Below are 24,373 nucleotides of genomic sequence, written 5' to 3'. Positions count from 1 at the left end.
TATAGCCAACCTAGAAGTGTTTGAGGTTGTTGAAAAGTGGCCGACCTTGTTTCTATGTGTTATGGTAAAACCTTGGTATTAAATTTTTTTTGCCGACCTGATGCTGACCCCTAACAGATTAAGGTCAGCAAATTATTTGACCTTATATTTCCTAATTCCAAAAGTTATATATATATATATTTTTTATTTTTTAATATTTTTTAAACATCTTCACTTCCAACAAGACTGCAAGCAACCACTAATTAGAGATGGAAGTTACTGAAAGAAAAAAGATAAAGATTGTAGAGCAAGATAACGATTGACAGACGACTTAAAGGATTGCAAATTATATGAATCAGTAAAGCAAGATGAAGGAAGCAAATTCCAAAGAGCTGATGTTCAAGGAAAAAAATTAGACGAATAAGAGTTTTTGGAGCACTTGGGAACAGTCACAGAAAAAGGATGAGACTTAATTGAATGACGAGTAACACAAGAATGAATTTTATTAGATGGCACAAGAGACGCTAGCTCTTTCGAGCAGTGCCCATTATATTATTTGCAGAAAAGAGAAAGAGTAGTAACGTTACGATGATGTGATAATGGTTGGAGGTTGGCAAGAGCAGGTCCAACTATATTTACAATGCGTTTTTGTACCTTGTCTAAAAGAGAAAGGGCATCATTAGAAGATTCGCCCTAGATATAGCAACAGTATTCCATACAAGGCCAGATTTGAGATTTATAGAGATAGAGAATAGAATCTGGAGTAAGAAAGTGTCAAGCTCGATAAAGAAATGCAAAATTAGCAGATGCTAATTTTGCAATTGATTTGATATATGGTTTCCAAGAAAGATTTGAAGTGAGAGTTAATCCAAGAGGATGAAGGGTAGATGACTCATCGAGTACATTACTGTTCATAAATATAAGAAGATCTAATTTATTACAATAACGATTGGCTGAAAAAAATTGAGTATTTGAATTAAAATTCACCAGCCACTGTGAGCCCCATGCTGTAGCAGGAGTGAGATCCTTTTCAAGCTCAAATGCCCCCTCCAAGCAATTAGAGAGTGTTGGCTTTTTATCACGACAAGAATAAATGGTAGTATCATCAGCGAACAATGCCATCTTAGATGTGAGAATATCTGAAAGATTGTTAATGTAAATTAAAAAGAGTATAAGGCCAAGGATAGAACCTTGAGGAACCCCTGAAGTTACAGAATAAGAAGAAAAGCGCTATCCATTCAGGACAACTTTTATACTATGATTGGAAAGAAAGGATTCAATCTTAAAGATGTTACCAGATATATGTAAGAAGAAAGCTTATGGAGAAGACCAGCATGCCAAACTTTATCAAAAGCTTTTGAAATGTCAAGAGCGATGGCTTTAACCTCTCCACCTTTATCTAATGCACGATAAAACCTATCGGTTATTACTGTTAGCAAATCAGCTGTAGAACAAGAAGATCGAAATCCATATTGATGATCAGAAAGTAAGTTATTAGATTCAAGATGAGAGATTAAGTGTTTGTTAAATAAAGATTCAAAAAAAAAGAGACCCTAATTTTTGTGATTTCATGACCTGAGAATAGCGGGCTTTGACGTTAGACAAAACCTTTTTACAATGGTTTCAAGCAATAATAAACAGACGTCTCATAGTGGGCCAAACAGCTGTTTTCATGGACATTGGTTCATAACTTTTGAACAGAAAATCCTATGGGGTTGGTTAAAGACTTTTTGGAAAGGTTTTTATGTGTAAATTTTAGAAAAACTAAAAAATAATTTTGCTGCAGGATACTTAGGTAATAATTTAAAAAAACAAAGTAAAATTTCATAAAATTTGCTTTTTTATAGGTTATAGCAAAAATATGTATAAATGTTTATAAATATGTATGTAATTTTGTAATACAAAGATAACATAGGTACATCAATGGCCAAAATAATAGAAATTATCAAAAAAAGTACTAAGATACATAATTTATTCATATGTTAACATTTTAAAATATGTGTCATCTTCAGATAAAATGTTTTTAGAGACATTTTGTTTATGAGAATATTTATCAGAATGTTCTCATTCATACCAAAATTTGCAAAATGATTTTGACTTGTATCTCTTGTCAAAAGAAATTTTGATTAGACGATATCCACATATAGTTAATGGTGAATGCTAAATTGATAATTTAGCGGTTTTTTGAAAGTGAACAATTTTCTTGAAAGTCTAGTATGTTAGTCCAGTATCAATCTTAATATTTTGTTAATACTTTTTAACCCTGAATTATAAAGATTTCCCAGAGCACTTTCTTCATTATTCAAAATTAGCGCCCAAGAATGACCAATCAGTTTGTGGCGATGGTGTTATACTGATCCAGGTAAATTTATTTTTGTAACAGGTGAAAACTCGTTAAATAGGAATAAATAAAAGTCTGTACAATAGAAATATACAAATATAGTTATATTGATCCACATAAATTTTTCTTTTTGAGGAAAATACTCAAAGAATTACTGAGCACCGATTAGAACTTTTGAAATGTTGCATGATATTAAGCAGGTAATTGTGCAATAATTAAATCCCTGTTTGATTTTTTGTGCAATAGTTCTCTGCAATAGCTATGTAACCTGTTGTTATTGTTCCTCTTTTTCCAATTTCATTAAGGAAGACCCATTTTATACCTGTTTTTTTAATATCTCTGTTTGTTATGAAGACTCTGCTTGCTTCAGAAAGCTATTTGAAGCACTGAAAGGGGACTCAGACCAATCAAAAACATGTGCAACAGTTTTATGAAATGGTCAAATATACCCAGTAAAGCATGAAGAACCTATAAAAATATCAGTAATTTCTAAATGTAATAACTTTTTATATCAAGTATGTTCACATATTAAAGATATAGAATAATATGAACACTATTACAAGATACCAATTTACTTGTATTGGCTTTACATCACAGATTGGAATTGGTTCGATGGTTTGTCCGGCCCTTGTGATATAATTGGAATTTTTTAAGTAAAGAAATGTCTTCCTGTTCAAGTTGGTTAAATATTTCATTCATAGTTATATTGTCATGATTGATTACAAAACCATTTTCAATTCTTTCAATATTCAAACAATGATTTTTTGAGCATGTGCACATGATCACAATATGCATCTCTAACAACACAAGCACAAACTGTTTAAATTGACATTGTTTCTATTGGAAACTTATTGAAAGAGATATTCTTTAACATACTCTTCAAGCAAGGTTTCCTTTACCAGCCTTGAATTATAAGCCAGCATAGCCCATTTTTTTAAGTTGGCTTTTCTTCAGATGCAAATCTTTACAAGCTATTCTGAACTATTGTTTTTTGTGCAAATGTCAATTTATCAGAGCCAATTGTCTTAGCAATTATCTAGTATACAACCTATTATGTTTGCAGAAATAGTTTTTGATTGTTTATTTTCCTCAGCAATGAAAATTTCAAATAATTCAGTAAGCTTCATTTTTATTAAACTAAAAATATAAATATTTTTGTTGATTCATTGTCTAATTATTTAAACAAAATGATTTAAACTTTAAATAATATAATTCAAAATATAAACAAGTTCACATGAAAAGTAAAAATATTATTACTATATACACCACAACATATATACACCGCAACATATATACACCACAACATATATACACCACAACATATATACACCACAAAGCCTTCAGTTTTGATTTTAACTCTTGCAATTTGTTCATTTTAAAACAGATTTCGATGCTGCAGTATTTTTTTTAATTAATGGTGGTACTAACTGATTAAATTTAGTCAAAAAAAATGTTCAATAGAAAGAGGGCTGGGGGGGGAGGTGTTTATCAAAATTGGACTTAATCCTTTTTTTAATTTCTAGACATACACTTTTACTGAACACATCTTCCCCATTTCAAAATATGTACAAAATAATGTAAAACTATTTACATAAATATTTTTAAATATATTTTACAAAAAGTTTAATTAAAGGGGTAAGGTCATTCTTTTTCATTTTTTTTAAAAAGTCCTAAGTTGGCACAATTTAGTTAAAAAACATCTTACTCCTCTTTGTTATAGGAGTTTTAAAATATATGGGTTTACTAGTGCCAACTTAGCACTTTTTGAGATAAATTATTTTTTCTGATAAAAAATTAGTTAAAAAACACTAAAATTTTGCTAAATTTTAGTTGTTTCATTAGGTATAACATGTAAAAAAAATTTTATGCTATAATCTATGATTAACATCATAGATTATAGCATAAAATTTTTTTTACATGTTATACCTAATGAAACAACTAAAATTCACATTTAACACAACACATTTCACACAACTAAAATTCACATTCACATTTCCATAAACTGCAGTCTAAGATTGTTTCTACATACAATTATCGCATTAGCACTGCTTATATAGTGACATTTTTTCTTATATAATGCCAAAAATGACTTTTATGTATCATTTATACCTATTACATATTTTTTGCAACAAGTTTACATTATTCAAATTTGTATACTTCCTGAACAAATTATGCTTTTTTTTTTATGAACATGAAGTTTATTTGGCTTTCAATAACAACTAACTTAAATTTATTTTGGTAACATTGATTTTTAAGCAAAGTCCACTGTTTGGCCCACTGCGTCTGTTTTTTGGAGAGTTGTTTTGCTTATAGATATTGAAGTAACAGTTTCGATTGGCAATTGCAGCAGCACAATAAGAGGAAAACTATGGAGAAGAGTGAGGCTTGACCTGGAATTGTCGAGAGGGAATAAAAGATTCTATGCCAGCCTGAATCCACAAAGTCATGTAAGAAGCACATTTGTCAACAGGAAGACGAAAGATTTCTACCCAAGGGCCATCACAAAGAAAATCACAGAAAGAGTCCCAGTCAGCTTTAAGGTAATTGTAAGAGGTACAATGATAGGGGGATTCAGATGATGAAGAAGAATGAAATAGTAGTTTTAGAGTGATCAAACTGTGATCAGAAACACATAATGGTGAATGTGGAGAAACTGAGCACTGTTTATTTAAACTTGCCTTACTAATTATAACATGAAATGATTAAAAATTACTATTTTAAAAAGACTACGAAAATTGTTTTTTTAAATGCTTATATATTTAAAAATATTCTATTTTTTTCTTAGCAATAACTTAGTTTTACTTTTCAATAATTTAAATATTATTTGTTCATTTATTAAACAATTAGTATAAATAATTTGTTACAGCGTTTTGCGTAACTTTAACAAAATATTTCGCAAGATAAGTTTTGAAGGTATTTATTTATAATGCAATTAAAAATGTTACAAAAAGTAATTTTTGCTTCAAGTTTAAGTTTTTTGAGTTTCATTTTAAAGCTTTTTTTTTTTTTTTTTTCATAGGGAATTGTTTCCTTTTTTCTTAAGTTTTTTTTCCTAGTTTAAGTTTATCTTAGTGGTTTTTTTTCAGCACATTTCTGAAATCAAGACATCTAAACAGTAGTGGTTAAGTTGTCAACAAAAAAAATCATTTGCATGGTCAGAAATAGTGTTCATTTGCACGCCATTCTTTTCCAAGCCTGAAAATTTATCTGTTTAATTACTAGATATAAAGTCAAGCTGGTTAGAAACATAATGGCTCGACATAAAATCCAAATTTTTTACTAATTATTTTTTCAACCTAATTTTTTAAAATAAAAAAGGACTATTTTTAATTTTAAATAAACATATTAACTTAGTTTTTATGAAAAATATGTTTTAATTATTTATTTTTAATTAATTTATTCATTGTCTTGAATTATATAAAAATACCAACACTAGAATTGTTGGTATTTTTAAGGCAGCCGTGGCGCAGTGGTTAGAACGCTTGCTTTATAAGCAGGAGATCCAGGTTCGAAACGAGCTCTGGACATATTTTCGCGTCACGGTAAGAAAGGAGGCGTGAACTTCCTGGTTAAATGCACTTCTGCGATGCTCTGTGACAAGACCGTTAGGACTTCTTGGGGCACCTAAAAAAAGAAAATATAAAAATAAAAAAGATGTTTTTCAAAATATTAACTACTTCCTCATTCTAAACGCTACGCTCAAAGATTTTATATATATATATATATATATATATTATATATATATATATATATATATATATATATATATATATATATATATATATATATATATATATATATATATATATATATATATACATTCTTTCTTTTTTTTTTGTAAAACTTATATGTGTAAATATAGTAATATGAGTAAATATAGGTTAATATTATTATTTTAATTAAATTTTCACTAATATTTTTATATGAGAGATGTCAATTCAATACTATAATAAAATTAGATACCATATTTGAATACTTGATTTTAGTGAAGTTAGTGGTAAAATTGGTGGCTCCAACTACCAATTTTTATTTTCTAGATTACCATTTATATTAGGTTATCTTTGAAATTTTTTCAAACATTATTATGTGTTTAAAACCATGTTTGTTGGTTTAAATATTTAAATGTAATATTTGTTGACTTAAGTCCCAAATTTCCAACAAGGAATACATTGAAAAAATTTAATGCTTATAAAAACAGTAGAACAAAGATTTTATTTTTAGTCTCACGTGAACAATCAAGATTTCTCACATTATACTTTGGATGAAGTTGATGCCGCATTTGATAAGATTATTCAACTAAAGTATTCCCAACATGTTAGTTTAAAAGGTAAGTTCTTTTTTGTTGTTTCAACAAAAGAGAAGCAAATGTTTGTAAAAACCAAGAAAAAATCAACTGGCACCACACACACCACTGAGCTTTCTTCAAGGTGTTTTAGGCTATTATGAATTTAAAAATAGTCAAAAAATATTTAAAGTTTTGTAATAAGTTAAAAAAAGTAGACTGGCAGTGTTTTATGTTTTACTACTCGATGCTAAGATTATTTAAAAAATTAGGTTTAACTAATAAGTTCAAAATATTAATGTATATTTATACAAATATCTTTGCTTAGCATAAAACGTCATTGATGATGTCACACTAAAAAAGGGAGATGCAGGGGCTTCAGAGCAAACTTTGACTAAGGGTTTGGATTTAGGCAAGTTTGCACTGAAGCATTTAGGCTAGATAGATTTTTATTATAGTAAAAAAAACTTTATTTTTTTTAATTTCTTCTTTTTCTAAAAAGATGCTTGGATTTAAGTCAGCATTTTTAAACATTAGGTGTTTAAAAATTATGACTTATATCCAAAAAATGCAAAATATATTAGGGTAGTGCTGATCTAACAACACAAGGATATTGATATATATGTATATATATATATATATATACATATATATATATATATATATACATATATATATATATATATATATATATATATATATATATATATATATATATATATATATATATAAATATATATTTAATATATGAACATCAATAAATACGAGTTCTCTCAATACTAATTTTTTTATTTTATCTAAGAAATTTTCGCTAGATTATTGATACTAGCATCTTCAGCTTTAATTACAAATTATTAATTAAATTAAATTACAAACAAACGGTAACGTCACTTTTTAATGGCTTCTTTAAAGTTCGCTTTAATTTGGCTTCTTTAATATTACTTAGGTATAAAAAATATGTCATCCAGAATTGCGTTTTTACATATTGACCATCATCTAAATTCATACCTCCACATCGGCAAAACAAAAATGAAAATAGCAACAAGAACAAAACAACATCAAAAAAATGTTTTGGAAGAAAAATTAGAACAATCTGCAATTGGGCATCATAAAATTAAATGTTCGTGTAGTATAAAATGGGATCAAGTAAAGATGTTAAAAGTAGAACCCAAAAAATTTGAAAGAAATGTTCGAGAGGCAATCGAAATTCAGTTCAACAAATGCAGACCTAAAAATGGAGGTATGAATTTAGATGATGGTCAATATGTAAAATTGCAATTCTGGATGCCATATTTTTTATACCTACGTAATATTAAAGAAGCCCAATTAAAGTGAACTTTAAAGAAGCCATTAAAAAGTGACGTTTCTGTTTGTTTGTAATTTAATTTAATTAATAATTTGTAATTAAAGCTGAAGATGCTAGTATCAATAATCTAACAAAAATTTCTTAGATACAATAAAAAAATTAGTATTGAGAGAATTCGTAATTATTGATGTTCATATATTAAATTTATTCAACTCTCTTACAAGATGTCATCATTTATAATATATATATATATATATGTGTATATATATATATATATATATATATATATATATATATATATATATATATATATATATATATATATATATACACACATTTCACGGCGGAAATTGAAAAAGTAGTCAAATATTATTCACTTTTTTGTCAACTTTTAGCAAATGAATATTAATATAGAAACATAAAAGTTTATATAAAATATATCTTTAGTACTAAAATTAATTAATTTAAGTCATTTTTATGTTTCCGAAGTTACGGCTTTTCTCATTGTCTTATGATTAAAAACGTTCGTTATAAAATGTTATTTTAACCATAAATTTATTTGCATAATCCAAATTAATTTAGCTTGAAGTTGGGGTTAACAAGTTCAAATTGTTGTTGGTCAGATTTTATACTTTATAAAAAATATATATTTCACGAAAATAACGAAAGAACTTTTGCAATTTTCATGTAACGTAAGTTAACAAAAACATGATAAAGTTTTGTTTTTTCCAAAACTTACTTTAAAAACTTAAGTTTTTTAATAATATATACAAAAGAATATTAAATATTATGTTTTTACATTTAAAGTTTTGAATAACAATGCAAAGTTCAAGCACATTTTTATTTCAAATTTGTGTAACGTAAGTTAAAACTACATGCATTTACTAAAGTTCTGGCGCTTTTTTGTTAACAAAATGAATTACATCATTAAGTAATTCTTATTTTGTCGCATTGGTTCCAGCTGAAACTTATTATATTAGGAGAATTTAGAAAAAAATCTTTTTTTATGTTAATTAAAATTATTCATCCTATATTTGTCAATTCTTAGCCCATTCCCTGATGTCACAAACGATCCTTATACCTGAACCCTTCTCCCTCCTGAACTGTGATAGAAGTTTTTATGGATAAAATATTTTAAAAGATTTAAATGTAAATACTTTGCAGCATTTTAAAAGTTTAACCTAATGAAAATTAGGCAATTTGCATAAACGTAAGAAGTCTAAGTAAAATCTTCAACAAACCAAAGTTTTTTTATTTAAACAACTCAAATAAGTATTAATAAAGTTGTAATACTAAAATAATTTTTCAAAGTTGCTCTTAGTATTGCGGAAGAAATTGTATTTGATTTGATAACTTTCAAAAATGTTATGAAAAATCACTAAGGAAAAGTGCCACCAGTTTTTTATAATTTCCTTTGTTAATTATTTTTAATGAATGAGTTCAATACTTTTGCAACTTTTTTGTTATGTAACTCTAAATCATTATAATAGATATAAAAAAAATCCACTATAATAATTGCTCGGTAATGTAAGTTGAATACATAGTATCAAAAAAACCAGTTTATTTTCCTTAGCCAGTCACCTCTGATAAATTTTTATGTATTTTTTAAATTGGTATAGAATTTTCAACATCTTGTGAAAGTTTCAAACACAAACCGTTTTACTGATTTGCAGAAATTTGACCTAAAAGTTGAAACAATTTTTTTACCTTGTTTTATGTCTAATGTAAGTTAAGTGGCATTTTCTGTAATAAGTTCGCCCTCTTTTGACCAGACTCAAAAATTTTTAGCCTATTTTATTCTTTAGACTAACAGCTTTCATACAAAATAACTAAAAGTTTAATTTATAGTTGAAATAGGCAAATATTTAATAAAGTTATTGCGCATGTAACGTAAGTTAAAAATGAAATTGCCTATATATATATATATATATATATATATATATATATATATATATATATATATATATATATATATATATATATGTATGTATGTATGTATGTATGTATGTATGTATGTATGTATGTATGTATGTATGTATGCATGTATGTATATACCCAGGTTGATATACTTTTGAAGAAAAAAAAATTCACTGATATATGGGAGCCAGTGTGTAATCAAGTGTCATGGAGGGTGACCTTTTTCAAAAATTAAATAAAACCAATGAGTTTTCAGTTACTTTCAAACCAAAGTTCGTCTTTTTTTATATTGGAAACTAGAGATACCAAAAATTTACCAAAAAGTCACATCCCTAACATACATACATACATATTGAGTATATAATGCAATACAAATTAAGTATATATTATGCAAGATGTTTATTTTATGCTTTGTGTAATTTAAATAAAGTTTATTTATCTAAGTTTAACCCAAGTTTTCATGGACTAGGTCGCGGTCATGGTTTAAGTATTACTCCATATGCTGCTGGTCACATGATTGGTGGTACTATGTGGAAAATAATGAAGGAGGGTGAGGAAGATATAATCTATGCTGTAGATTATAATCATAAAAAAGAAATGTATGTTTTATTTCTTTATCGTAATGTTTAGTGTATATATGTTTAGCGTATATAATTCATTTTTTCTTTTTCTTAATTCTTTTTTTTTATTTTTTTTTTATGAATTTTAATTTATTTTATAAATTTTTTATTTATTTTATGAATTTTTTTTAACTATTTTTATTTAGAATTTAAATAAAATGTTTGTCTTTCTTTTTTTGTTTTAATTATTTTGTTTAATACTTGTATAAAATGTTTTGTATTTTTTTGCCCTTTTTACTTTTATTATTCTATCTAGACAGGGGCGGGTTTGGTCACTTACCAAGGGGGGGGCTAAAGTTTAAAAAATTTACCTAGTCGTATTTTACGTCTATTTAATCGTATTTGTCTCTAACATATTAATTCACATAAAGGGTTGTCTTTAAACTACGGATCTTGTTACAAAAGCATTACGATGGGGGTAAAATTTGTTAAAGTTGGTTGACGTAAATTATGGACTACTCTTAATGGTTCTACTCATTCTCTCGCGTGCTTAATATAGGAGAGAACCTAATGCGTGCTTAATAACTTTTCTTACCCATGCCAAGCTTTTTAAAACCGCTTGTTTATTAATTTCTTATTTGTTACCAACTAAAGTTTAATTGATGTCAATTTTTACCGGAAACCATTTTTAAAAAGAAACATAAGTAATAACTAAAACGTTTTTCTGAACATTACAATATAAATTCAATGTTTCTTTTTTTCACTTTTGAAAACCGTTCAATAACGCTGTCTGTTAACACTTCTTTGTCCCGATGAACATAAAGTAAAGCTAAACCATTCAATCTATCATGACTCAGATTTAAATCATTTTAGTTAAAAACAAGATTATTTGGTTATTAATTTGATATTTTAATTTTGAATGTAGATATACCTTCGCAAAGAAGAAAAACTTCTTTCAGCTGATGCAATGCTAATGGGCAGACAACCAATAATTAAAAGTATTGTTTTAATACTTGGGAACAATATATCTGGACAATAATCCAAACCATCAATGACTGTAGATGGTAAATAACCTCCTTGAAATTAAGAGATTAAATTCTTATAATTTAGATAATTTAGCCTGAAATAAATTATTAATAGTTTTAATATTTACCTTCATTTTTAACTCTGGTCCATTTTGTAATCCACAAATCAAGTTCAGAAGAAAACTGTCGTTTTTCTATGCAAATAAATGAGTATTCTTTAGCAACAATGTCTGCAATATTATTCATATCATGCAACTTGATAGCAACAACGAGGCTTGGTATAAGAAGTAATAATTTATAAACAGTTAAATTTTTCTTACTTAAATATCTATCTTTTAAATCAGCAAGGACATGATCATACAGTGGATTATAAACAGAAATTCTAAAGTATTCTTCTACGGTTAAAGTATTTATATTTGGTCTGTGTATTTGATGCTTAGTAATACGAGGTAACTTTACTTCCACATCCAATTTTTCCATAAGTTGTTTACTTTCTATAAATATTGTTTTAAAATTTATATAACAAGTAGACCGCCTATTTTCCATAATATTTATAATATCCTTAAAGCAATCTTCTGCAAAATGCAGGTCTTTTTGAACACTTTGAAGTAGTTTACTTGCAGGTGACGTTAAGTTGAGTAAATCTGATAGTATAAATAATGATATTATAAATTGACATGTAGTTAATGAATTTAAAAGAGAATAACCTTTTACTGATGAATCATTATCTTGCCATTCAGTTATAAGGTTCAGAGATTTAATGATATAGTGTAGAGAATTCTTAAATATTAAAACACTATCGTGTCTTTCAATCCATCTTGTTTCACATAAACTCATTAAATTTTTTTCTTTACCAAAAACTATTTTAAGAACATGATTTCTTTTGGCTGACATATTAAAAAACTTAACAGTTTCTTTAATAATACCAATAGAGTCTCTAATTTCCATGACACTAGATGATTTAGAAATTGATAAATTTAAACAATGATTCGTACATGGACTATAAACTGCATTTGGAGTTGCATTTGATTGAATATATTGAATATATTTTTGATTGAATATTGAATATATATTTGATTGAATATAACAGCACCACGAACTGTGGATGTCATAATAGAGCAACCATCTGTTGCAATTCTAACACAGTGTTTCAAGTTTAAATTTAAACTTTTTAGAATATTAACGACTATTTTTCCAAGAACTTCACCTGTGAGTTTTGGTTCAATAATAGTGCTTTCATAATTTTCTACACATTCTTCACTATGATTGATATGTTCCTCCTGGTTTGACTTTTGCTTATTATAAAAGTATGTGTGACAATTTATGAATGAAACAAAATCTTCTTTTATTTTTTCATCAAAAATATATCTTAAAATTAGTGTCATTTGAGATGAATGTGATACATCTGTAGTTTCGTCTAATAAAATACTATAAAACTTATTACATTGAATATCTGTCAATATTTTATAAATAATTTCTTCTTTGCAGCATTCTATTAATTCTTCTTGAATAGTATTACTTATATATGTAGCTTTGGCATGAGTTGTGTTAAGATGATTTTCTAATATCTTATCACCAGATTTTATTCGGAATCTTAAAAGTTCTCTAAAGTTCCCTTCATTGATAACGGATGTTTTTGAACTAGAATTAATTAATAATTCTCCATCATCCCTATGCCCTCTTAAAGGAATGTTTTGTCTAGCTAAAAAAATTATTGACTCAATAATAGGAGTAATTCTTTCTCTATTTTCAACTATTTGCCTCTTTCTTTCGCTGTCAATCAAGTTTAGAACTTCTCTTTCTGGCTGTTCATAACGGATTAAAAACTCATTAGCTTGTAAAATTGCATTTTTGTGATATAAATTATTTTGGTGGGATTCTAGATCGCCATCTTTTCCTAATAGTTTAGCAAATGTATTTAATGGTACAGTGACTAATTTTTTTAAAGGTTCAGTATTTCTTAATCCTCCAGTATTGTTAACAAGGAAAAGTACACAAAATTTACAGAATAACCCAGATTTTAATGATGAATATACTAACCAAGGGAATTTCATTAAGTGAGATTGATTTAAGTATCGCTTTACTTCTTTGCCTTTTTTAACATGTGTTGAAAAAGGATAAATAAAATCAGATCCAGGCAACCATTTTTTTTTAACTAATCTATATCTTGTATTCTGATTTAAAGACTTTGAGTTTATATAATATCCAATATCCTCAATAAAAGTTAAAGGTTCTAAAATATCTTTTTCGATACTGCAAGCAGTGTTTTTATCATTTTCAGATAATTGAGAAGTGCACGGTATCGGAATGGTTAAGTTCTCTGTTTTATTAACTTGTTCTGATAAAATGTGTTTCTTGTTAAAATATGTAGAAATATTGACTTGTTTTCTTTTTGCATTAGCTGGGTTTTTACCATTTCCATTGGCATTGCTCATTTGTTAAAAATTTTGTGTAAAACTTTAAACAAAACACATGACATACAACACATAAAACTTAAAAATATCCCTTAAAATTTAAAAAATTAAATTTAAAACTAAAAAACAAAAATAAAAGCACGGCTATAAACAAATACAGAAGAATAAACTACAATGCAAACTATATGACACCGCTTTATAATAACAATCTAAGTTGCAATGCATTATGGTTAAGAAACTTATTAACTCAAAAATGCAAGAAGCATTCAAGCGTTTTTTCAATAAAACTAAAACGAAGTTATGTTGCATAACTTATGTATATGCATTTATGCATAACTTTTGCATATAAAGATCATTGATATATTTTATTATTCGTTTTAAAAAATATATAACATTGTCCCACGGGGGGGGGGGCTACTACCCCCTTAGCCCCCCCCCCTTAAACCCGCCCCTGTATCTAGAATTTAATTTAAATAAAAACTTTTATCTCTATTGTATACAGCAACCTTAAAATGACCATCTGGCCGACGCTATTTTGTGCCTTCACATTATATTTTAAACAGAAGACTGATACACATATCTCTCACAGACTATTTCATTGTGATATATATACACACACACACACACACACACACACACACACACACACACACACACACACACACACACACACACACACAAGATACTCGAATTAAGTGATCGAAAATTGCAATATCTGGAAATGCTTCCATTCTTTAAATTTTTAGCTTTATAAAAACCATAAACTCAATAGCTGTTATTCCATAAAAAATATTTATATTGATCTTGAATTATGATATAAAATCTCATAAAAAAACTATTATTTTTATTATTAAACTTTAATATTTTTATTCATTTTATAAATCGTCAGATAAAACTAAAAAAAGTAAAGCACATTTGGACATACATAGAATCAATAAATGTAGACCTTACTGCAAATTTTTTTTTATTATAAATTTTTTTCTTTATTTAAAAAAACTCTGGTTTAAATTCTGTATTTGTGTATTAAGGTGCTGCAATGTACTAATATCCTTCTTGTTGTTAAGCCTTATGTTAGTTTTAAGGCCCCTCTACCCCATGATTTTCTTTTTGTACAGCTGTTGTTTTTATTTGTAATAATTTCTTTCATCTTTTCAACATGAACAACTCACTGGAGAACAAAATCTTTTTATCATTGCAAGAAATTGATGCATGCTTTTTTGCGAAAAACTATTTTCCTGGCTGCTGAAAAATGGTTTTTGTAATTCCAAGTTTTAAAAACTCTGGAGATTGCTGATTAACTTCCAATTAGTCTTCTTCTTATTGATTAGCCAAGTCTCAGAATCTTTAGTTAACAAACTTCTAGTCTCTCACACTCCTAGTATCTTCTTTTGAGGCTAACATTTTACTGATTTTAATTCTCTTGTTCTACTGCTGACCTGTTTGAACTGACTTGACTATAACAAAAAAGTTTTATTGTGAATTAGATAAATGCAGTCAGGCAAGACCTAATGCTCATTATCACTTAACAAAGGCTTTCCATAAAATCTGGAATACTAATCTTTTCCATATAATTCATATAGTGTATCTGAAAAAAGTTTTAAAATTATTTAAGCATTCCTTTTCAACCGCAGTATTAAAGTCCTTGATGGAAAACACTTTCCTTCATTTCTAGTAACTTTTTGATAATCTTACTTTAGAGTAATTCTATTTCTTAAAACCTGCAAAACCTGCAACTATATTTTCCAGCCTTGACAAAAGTCTTCTCATTTTAATTGCTTAGAACTAGCATGTTTAAACCTGATCTTGAATCTTATCTTCTTTCTGTGACACCTTGGAGCTTGTGGTGGCTGGTAAATTTTAACTCAAACAAATCTCAGTCATTAGCTGCTAATAATCATCACAGTATTTTTGATAATTATTAATGATTAATGAGTGGAAATACTTACTGAGTCCTTGTGTTTTCACTTATTATTTTCCACTACTGATCTCTCATAGAAACCATGCAATTCATTCCAAAACTAGAATCGGCTAAGGTTTCCTTTATATTGTGCCATTTTATCAATTCTGATTTCATTCTCTACATTGGTAAATCTCTTATAGTTTTGTCATATGTCCTTGTATTGAATACTGTTGTTATATTTAGGCTGGTTCTTCTAATGAGGCTAGAAATTGTAAAGGTTGTTGGATCTACTATTCACTCCCAACTTATTTAGTGGGTATTTGCAGCTTTATTGGAAGTGAATTTGTTAAACTTTTTAATTTTTTTTCTTTCAAAAATTAGTTATAATTTTTTGTTCCTTTTATTTCTTGCTTAGATTGAAAGATTAAAAAATTAAAGTTTATATATATATATATATATATATATATATATATATATATATATATATATATATATATATATATATATATATATATATATATATATATATATATATATAGATATAGATATAGATATAGATATAGATATAGATATAGATATAGATATAGATATATTAGGGTGGTTCAGATTAAGGTGAAATTTTTTTTTTAACTAGAGTAAAAGCTTATAAGGTGCGCAGACCTTTGTTTTATATGTAAGATTTTTTTTTCTCCAAATTTAAAACAAGTTTAAGGATGGCACATGGCCCAAAAGTACTTTTTTGTTTACCTTTTTTTGACATTTTTTGACCCATGTGTGCTGTGCCACCCTTCAACGTTACTAAATTAAATTTTTTTTTTCTATATATTTTTCTCAATGGCTGATATAAACAAATGTTAGTCTTTTTATATATATCTTTTTAAATTAAAAAAAAAAAGTTATTAAAAGACTCAAGACTGATTTTTTTTTAAATTTATTTATATATTTATAATTTTCATTATTTCTGTACACAAAACTGTTTCCATGACAGCGGTGTGATTTTATTGCATTAATGTATTAACAATGCTCAGTTTTCAACATCTGCTGTATTAATAAGATTTAACAAAGCTTAAAGATAGGTTTAAATAGTTCTTGATTTATGTTATTATAGTTCATTTAAATGAAATAAAAAGTAAAATAAAAGTTTAAGAATGAAAGAAGAAGTAAAATAAGAAATAGAGGCAAAGAAATATTTTCAGTTAAAAAAAAACTAGGAAGACACTATCATATATTCAGTTATTAACTGTTGAAGAAATAATTCAGTATTATCTTTACCTACGACAGTCCAAACCATCCATTTCTATTAAAAACTTAGTTTGTTGTTCAAATAAAGGTGCAATATTTACACCAAATTGTCCAAAAGCCGAAAAAGAACTGCTGCATAAGGAAAAAAGACAAGGTTGTCTAGGTTCTAATATTGGCTTTAAAAAGGGTGCTGAGATATCTGCACATATATCTTATAGCTCAGAAAGTGATTTCACGGATTTTTTAAGCTCAGAATGCAATGACTCTGTTAAAAGTGAGCTAAATGATAATACTTACAAAGAAGAACAAAGTATAATACTGCAGTGATATTGCTATCTCAGGAGGAGAAATAAATGATTTTGTTTTATCTGAATCATCATTATATTTCAGCCATGCTGTTGTACTAGTAAAAGTGGTTAAGAAAAGCTACTAGGCATTCATTCATATTTACCTGCACCTGATTCATATTTAAATGCAGCACCTGATTTATATATTCAATATGAATCAATATAAAAAGTTGTAGAAATACAGTTCAAAGCAGTTTACAATCTAGTAGAATCTTTTGACCTCAGTTATCATATACAGTGTATATGTTTTGATACTACTGCTTCCAACAGTGGAAACACCAAGGAATAATAAAAAGAATGGCACATAAGTTTAGGCAGCCACTGCTTTTCCTTGCCTGTCTTGTTTTAGAAAGACATATTGCCCACTCTTACAAGATTTCTCCTGGTAGTAAAATGTCTGGTCCAGACAATCAGCTCTTTAAACACCTAAAATAATTAATGGCAGTTTCTCAAAAATAGAAGTTTTGTATTATTTGTCCATTGTATCATGCAAGAATCATGGGAAAAACATTATATTACCTTAAAATATATTTACTGTTGGAAATCATTCCAAACTTATCAGAGGAAAATATAAAAGAGATATGGATATATTTGTAGGCATTTTTTACACTCAGTAGTTCCTTAGAGCAGTATCTGCAACTACTGCTTGTTTCTTCTAATTATTTTTCTAATTATTTTTCTAATTGTTTCTTCTAATTATTTTTAACCTAATATAGATATCAGGTTAAAAATAATTAGAAGAAACAAGAAAACAAATTAAAAAAGATTAGTTTGTTGTTTGATTGATGAGTTAATCTAATTTTGTTAAAATATTTTGTAGGACATGAAAACGCTGTGGTAGATGAAGAGGTTCATGGATGTAAATCTTCATGCAGCTACTTCAGCAATAAAATTATTTGGCAGGTACAGCTGGTATCTTGATCCTACCTTAGTTGTGTTTGCTTTAGCAAATAAACATTGCCTGAACAGAGAAGATATTGACAAAGTATTGTACAGTACACTTCCTAGAAAACCTGAAGTATATCCACTTGAAGATGTTATGGTAAATAAAGAGCTTCACTCTCTAGATTTTGCACAAGATCAGTCTCCATCTCTTAGTGCTATAGTAACTGAGCAATCTTGGTTTATCTTTGATAAAATTAGACATGGAAAGAGTGAGTCGCAGTGGCTTAAGATCCCTTTACAGTTTGAAATTTTACTATTTTTATCTTTGAAAAAGAAGAAAAGATATTATTTGTCCTTGTTTAACCATTTTTACAAAAGAAGGCAAGAGGAAAAGAAAACAGATTTAGCATCAAATACAACTAATAGTACTTTTGAACAATTGTTAATAATTTTTTAAAAAAGTCTTATTTTATTGAAGTCTTATTTATTGTGTCTGTGTCTAATATTGTTTTTTTTTCTGCTTTGGCTTCCTGCAACTTTAAAGAAAGGTATATTATTAGAGGAGAGCTGATCCACCTTACTTAAGATACTTTACTAAGTTTAATATCCAAAATAATATAGCATATTTAAATAACTTATAATTTGACTAGTTAAAGTGGATTTTGTAATAAAAAAGACCGTAGAAATAGGGAAATAATTTTTTTTTTGTTACTTTTTTACTTTTCTTTAACTTTTCCAGTGTTGAGAAAAAAAATAAACAGATTTTTTTAATATTAGTCATTGTGAAAACAAATATAGGAAAAAAAATTAAATAAAATAATGTTAAAGGGTGGCACACAAGGGTCAAAAATGTTAAAAAAAGGTTTAAAAAAAAAAGTATTTTGAGGCCTTGTTCTACCCCTAAAATTTTTTTAAAATAAAAAAAAAAAATCTTACATATAAAACAAGGGTATATATGTGTGTGTGTGCATGTGTATATATATATATATATATATATATATATATATATATATATATATATATATATATATATATATATCTATATGCATATATATATATATATTATATATATATGTATATATATATATGTATATATATATATATATATATATTATATATATTATATATATATATATATATAAATATATATATATTTTTTTAGACAAAATATTTTTTTATTTTCACGAAGCCTTTTCCTTACAAGCGGTTTTAAAAATAAAATTTTTAAAAATTTTTTAAATTTTACATTGCTATTTTTTATTGTAGTCATCTCAATGGGGCTGTACTTGAAACTTTAAGCAGACCTGCACTTCTTATAACTGATTCATATGCTGCACTATGTAACCAGGAACGAAGGAAGGAAAGAGATATTCAGCTAATGAGTATGTTTATTTTTTGATTATTTAGGTATTATTATTTTAATTTAGTTTACTTAGTTTAAAGCTTGTTTTTATTTTTTTATATTGTATTAATTTGGAACTGTATTTTTTTTTGAAGATTCTATTTTATCGGCATTGCGGCAAGATGGAAATGTTCTTCTTGCTGTTGATACTGCTGGTCGTATACTAGAGCTTATGCAACTTTTGGTAAAATTTTCTTCATTCTTATCATTTTTTAAGTTGTTACATAATAATTACAAATAAATAATTATAAATAACATTTTCTTTAAACAATGCATTGACAGTTTTTGTCTAAGTTGCCCTGCTGTTCTAGAAAGTATTACTGTTTTTAATATAAAAACAAATCAAATAAATTGTTCTGAAATTAGCATATAATGTGATTTCATCAGTTTTTTGGTATAAAGAATTGGCCAATATCCGAAAAACTGGCTCCTCCTTTGTAGGGGCTCTACAAAAAATTTTGTGAACTTTTTTTTTATTCTAATTATATTTTTTAATAGTTTAGTAAGTCCCGCAAAAGTTTTTAAAAATTTCGTTTTTAATTGATTTATTTGAAGTTATCTATTGATATTCAAAGAGTTTAAAAAATTCTTTTGGAATTTTTTGTCAATCTTTAAATAATCAGAATAACTATTTGTTGCTATAATTTAACAAAATAACAATGAAAATAATTTATAACAAAAAATTTAATGTTTATAATGTTAAACAAGAGTGTGAAAAAAGCAAACTCTATATCAGCCGGTGAATTGATGTTTGCTTTTAATATATTCATCTAATCATTTTAAAAATACTTTCACTGATGTAGATAGCACGATAGATAGAAGAAAACAATTCCATACAGTGACTATGCTATTAAGAATAAAATTCTCTCCTAATGGACAACATTCTCAGACAACAAGTCAAATAGGATTTCGAGAGTTCTCATTCAAGAAGGAATCTAACAAAAGCTTTATACCATATTTTAGCAATTGAGATGGTTTAGAATTCAAAACTGTGTTTAATTAAACCTAGCATTTTGGTTGCTCTGTTAGCACAGTAATTGATATGTTGGCTGTATTTTCCATCAGTAGATGTCATAGCGCCTAGTTTTTTTTTAAATCAGAGACTTCAATTTGAATTCGTATGTTATGATTTTAGTCTAAGATAGTATATTCTCTCTTTTTATTATACGTACCAAAATGCATTATTTTACATTTACTTACATTAAGTTTCATCTTCCATACATGACACCATTTGGCTATTTTATCTATATCATTTTGTAATTCGTTTCTTAGTGTCTCGATTTTGTCTAGCTCAGCAAGAGTCTTACTATCATCAGCGTATATTTTGTCACAAGGAAAAGTTGACAAGAAAAGTCATTTATAAATATTGTGAATAAAAGCAGTACTGATCCTTGTACTACACCACTTCTAATTGAATGTCAGTCAGATTTTTTCACCTACGTTTTCAAAACTACTTGTTGTTGTTTTTTACTTAAGATTTTATCCACATCGCAAATTTTTTTATTAAAATCTTATGATTTAATTTTATGGATAACATGTTCATGTGATACAGTGTCAAATGCTTTCACATAATCAGTAAATGGAATGTCAACTGGATGTTTGTTATGTAAAGCTGTACTAATAAAGTCTTAATACTCTAGCAAATAACTTTAAATAAAAATGTATTAAAAAAGTTTTAATAAGAAAAGTAATCTTGCAAAAAATTGAATCTTTAGAGTGCTAAAAATTTTGAGAAAATTTACACAGCTTTAACTTACGTTACTCAATTTCAAAGTTATAATGCACTTTAAATAAACATCTTTATTCAAAACTTTAAATGTAAAAACATAAGATTTAAATGTTTACACATATAATTTATGTTTATATTTGCATTTATTGTTTAACTTTTAGTTTAGTTTATTCAATAAAATTCATAGTAAGAACAAAATTTTACAACTCAGGAATGGTAGACTGTTGAATGGCTTCAGCAGGAATGGTGGGCTGTTGCCCATACCTGCCTTCTTACCAATATAAGCCAGTTTATGTGGGCAAAACAAAGCCTGCACAAGCTATAAATTTTAATTTTTAATTAATGTTTATTAGGTTTGGTTGCATTTTATTTAAACAAAAAAAGTAAAAATGCAACTTTGCATATTTAAAATGTTATATTGTTAGGGCAAAAAAATATTCAAGCTTAATATTTTTTTGCCCTAACAATAGGCATTTGCACAGACTTTTTCTGTTTTAGTATTTCCCTGCCCATACAATATTCACTTGCCTCCAAGTCTGTTTTAGTTTTTCACTGCACATGCAATATTCAGTTTTGCAGAAACCAGTATATACGCATGTGTGTCATTATTTTATAAAAAATCAAGGTGATCTCAATGCCATTTAAAATAAATGCAGACATTTGGTAGCACAAATATTGATTACCATTAGCAGTAGTAATAACAACAACTTAAGATCAAAACAAAATTTCTATTTCTCAGCTATTTTTACTAGTATCACTTAGTATATTAGTAAAAACAATTGAGAAAGAAGGAAATTTTATGTTTACTTTATTTAAATTTATGTTGGCTTTATGTTAAGATGCAGAGTTGTTAACAAGGCCAAAAGTAGCAAGGCCAAGGCCACATGTTACAAGGCCAAGAGTTTTAAGGTAAAGGCCAAGATTAAGAGTTTCAAGGCCAAGGCCTACGCAAACATTTTCAAGACAAAAGACTTCAATTTTTGCCTAATGTTAAGGCCAATTATTAAAAAAACTGTTATTAAAAGTAGCAAGTGCTGTGACAATAAAACAACATTTTGTAAAAACAGACTAAGGTTATGCACAAAATTCAACGAAATCAATAAGAAAATATGTATTTTTTTAAAGGCCAAGGTCAACAGTTTCAAGGTCAAGGCCTAAATTTTTGGCCTTAAGGCAAGGCCAAAGAATAACAACTCTGCTAAGTTGACAGTTGTAGTTCTTTCGGTCACATGAAGCTAACATGAAATGACCTCATTATTGATGATACTGAAATGAATAACTATTGAATGGCTAACCTTTTTATAAGTGATGCTGAAATGAATGATTTTTTGAATGAATGATTTTTTTAAGACAAATTAATTTTTTTAATACTTAGGAAGTGATTAAAACATTCATTTATTTCTAATAATTTCTTCAAAGACTTATTTAAAAGAGAAGTTTTAAGAGAAAATAAAGAAACTCCTTAAAGAGAGAGTTTCGTTAACAAACTTAATGTTTTACATTTAGGATCAAATGTGGAGTGCTAAAGAATCTGGTTTGTCAGTTTATTCGTTGGCTCTTCTTAACAACGTCAGTTATAATGTTGTTGAATTTGCCAAAAGTCAAGTATGTATTTCTTTTAGACACTTTTAATATTTTTGTTGTTTAGTTTTTATATTTTATATTTTATATTTGAAACTTTTTGTAAGGTGGAGTGGATGAGCGATAGGATGATGAAAAGTTTTGAAGTAGATCGTAGAAATCCTTTTGCTTTCAAGTAAGATTTATTTTGTATTGATATAAATTATGCATGAATATATTAACATATGACCATAGCTTAGTTAAATACAGTCTTTTTTTTTAAAAAAAGGTACAGGTAATTCCTGGTAAGTTGAACATCGGTTAACTCGAACTTTTATTATCTCAAACTAATTTCTATAGTCCCTTGAAAGCAATAACAACTGTTTTAATTTGCTTAAGTCAAACATTAGTTTTTTTGAATCATTTTCCTTGGTCACATGGAGGTTTGAGTTAACGGGAATTTATTGTATTTTTATTTTCTATATTATATTGCCAATATAAAAGATATATTTATTTTAATTTTTTCATGTTTTTTTTATTTGTGATATAATTTTTACAGGCATATAACTTTATGTCATTTCCTTAAAGAGTTAGACCAATTACCTTCTCCTAAGGTATAAGTAATGTTTTACTTTATTTAAGTTTTATATTGTTTGTTTGTTTTTTTTTTACTTATTTTTCTTGATTATCCAATTTGTCTTGCTTATTTTACAAAAATATAAAGGTTGTGTTAGCAAGTGCTGCTGACATGAACTGTGGTTTTTCAAAAGATCTTTTTGTACAATGGGCATCAAATCCAAAGAATAGTGTAATATTTACATTCAAAACCTCTCCTGGAAGTTTGGCACGAACTTTAATCGATAATCCAAAAATTGATTCTCTAGAACTCGAGGTTTGATTTTTTTGTTTGTTAGTATGTTTGTATCTTTTACATAGCTTTATTCCTTATTCAGAAGTAATCTTTTATCAAGTTTTCATTTCTTATTGTTGTCATGTAATCATTGTGTTTAGGTGTTCAAACGAGTGAGATTGGAAGGGCTTGAGCTGTCACAGTATTTAGAAGTTGAAAAAGAAAAAGCTCGTCAAGCAAAACTTCAACGCAAACTAACTGAGGTTGATGTTAGGTATTAAAGATTATTTTAATTATACTATTAACAATATAATTTTATTGCATAAGTATGTTATTAGTTTATAACATAACAAGTTTATAACTATAGAGATACTGTTGTAAAAACTTTTATTCCTACAGGGATTTTACCTGTAGGAATTAAAGATTTGTATTAGAAAATGGAGCTGGATCTGAAAGCTGAAAAAGTTTTTTCTTCATTTTCATTAAGTCATTAAACTTTTTATTTTATTTTAATTTTTTTTATCATTATGAAAAAAAGTGTAGTAATTAGTCTTTTTTATTGTAGCTCAGTGTTACAATTACACAAAAGATTTTGAAGGGTAATGACTTAAAAGCTCCTTCTACTCTTCCCTAA

At 27.1% G+C, this 24,373-nt stretch overlaps 2 protein-coding genes across 2 annotated transcripts in view; one reads left to right on the top strand and one right to left on the bottom strand.

The window, feature by feature from the left end:
- Positions 1-24,373, top strand: part of LOC100197697 (cleavage and polyadenylation specificity factor subunit 2) — a 79,482-nt gene that overhangs the window by 13,588 nt on the left and 41,521 nt on the right. The window contains exons 3-11 of the mRNA XM_065808868.1: positions 6,542-6,647; positions 10,295-10,424; positions 19,465-19,580; positions 19,696-19,784; positions 22,836-22,934; positions 23,018-23,085; positions 23,449-23,503; positions 23,614-23,781; positions 23,901-24,013. Of these exons, the coding sequence (XP_065664940.1) occupies positions 6,542-6,647; positions 10,295-10,424; positions 19,465-19,580; positions 19,696-19,784; positions 22,836-22,934; positions 23,018-23,085; positions 23,449-23,503; positions 23,614-23,781; positions 23,901-24,013 (944 nt within the window). The remainder of the gene's footprint in view (positions 1-6,541; positions 6,648-10,294; positions 10,425-19,464; positions 19,581-19,695; positions 19,785-22,835; positions 22,935-23,017; positions 23,086-23,448; positions 23,504-23,613; positions 23,782-23,900; positions 24,014-24,373) is intronic.
- Positions 11,287-13,845, bottom strand: LOC136087448 (52 kDa repressor of the inhibitor of the protein kinase-like). Its single transcript, XM_065810223.1, has 3 exons — positions 12,595-13,845; positions 11,539-12,547; positions 11,287-11,461 (listed from the first exon to the last, which is right to left on the bottom strand). The coding sequence occupies exons 1-3, from the start codon at positions 13,843-13,845 to the stop codon at positions 11,295-11,297; spliced, it is 2,427 nt and encodes an 808-aa protein (XP_065666295.1). The 3' UTR covers positions 11,287-11,294.

Source organism: Hydra vulgaris, chromosome 11 (genome assembly GCF_038396675.1).
Source record: "Hydra vulgaris chromosome 11, alternate assembly HydraT2T_AEP".
Taxonomy (NCBI): Eukaryota; Metazoa; Cnidaria; class Hydrozoa; order Anthoathecata; family Hydridae; genus Hydra; species Hydra vulgaris.
This window is presented reverse-complemented; position numbering and strand designations above follow the sequence as displayed.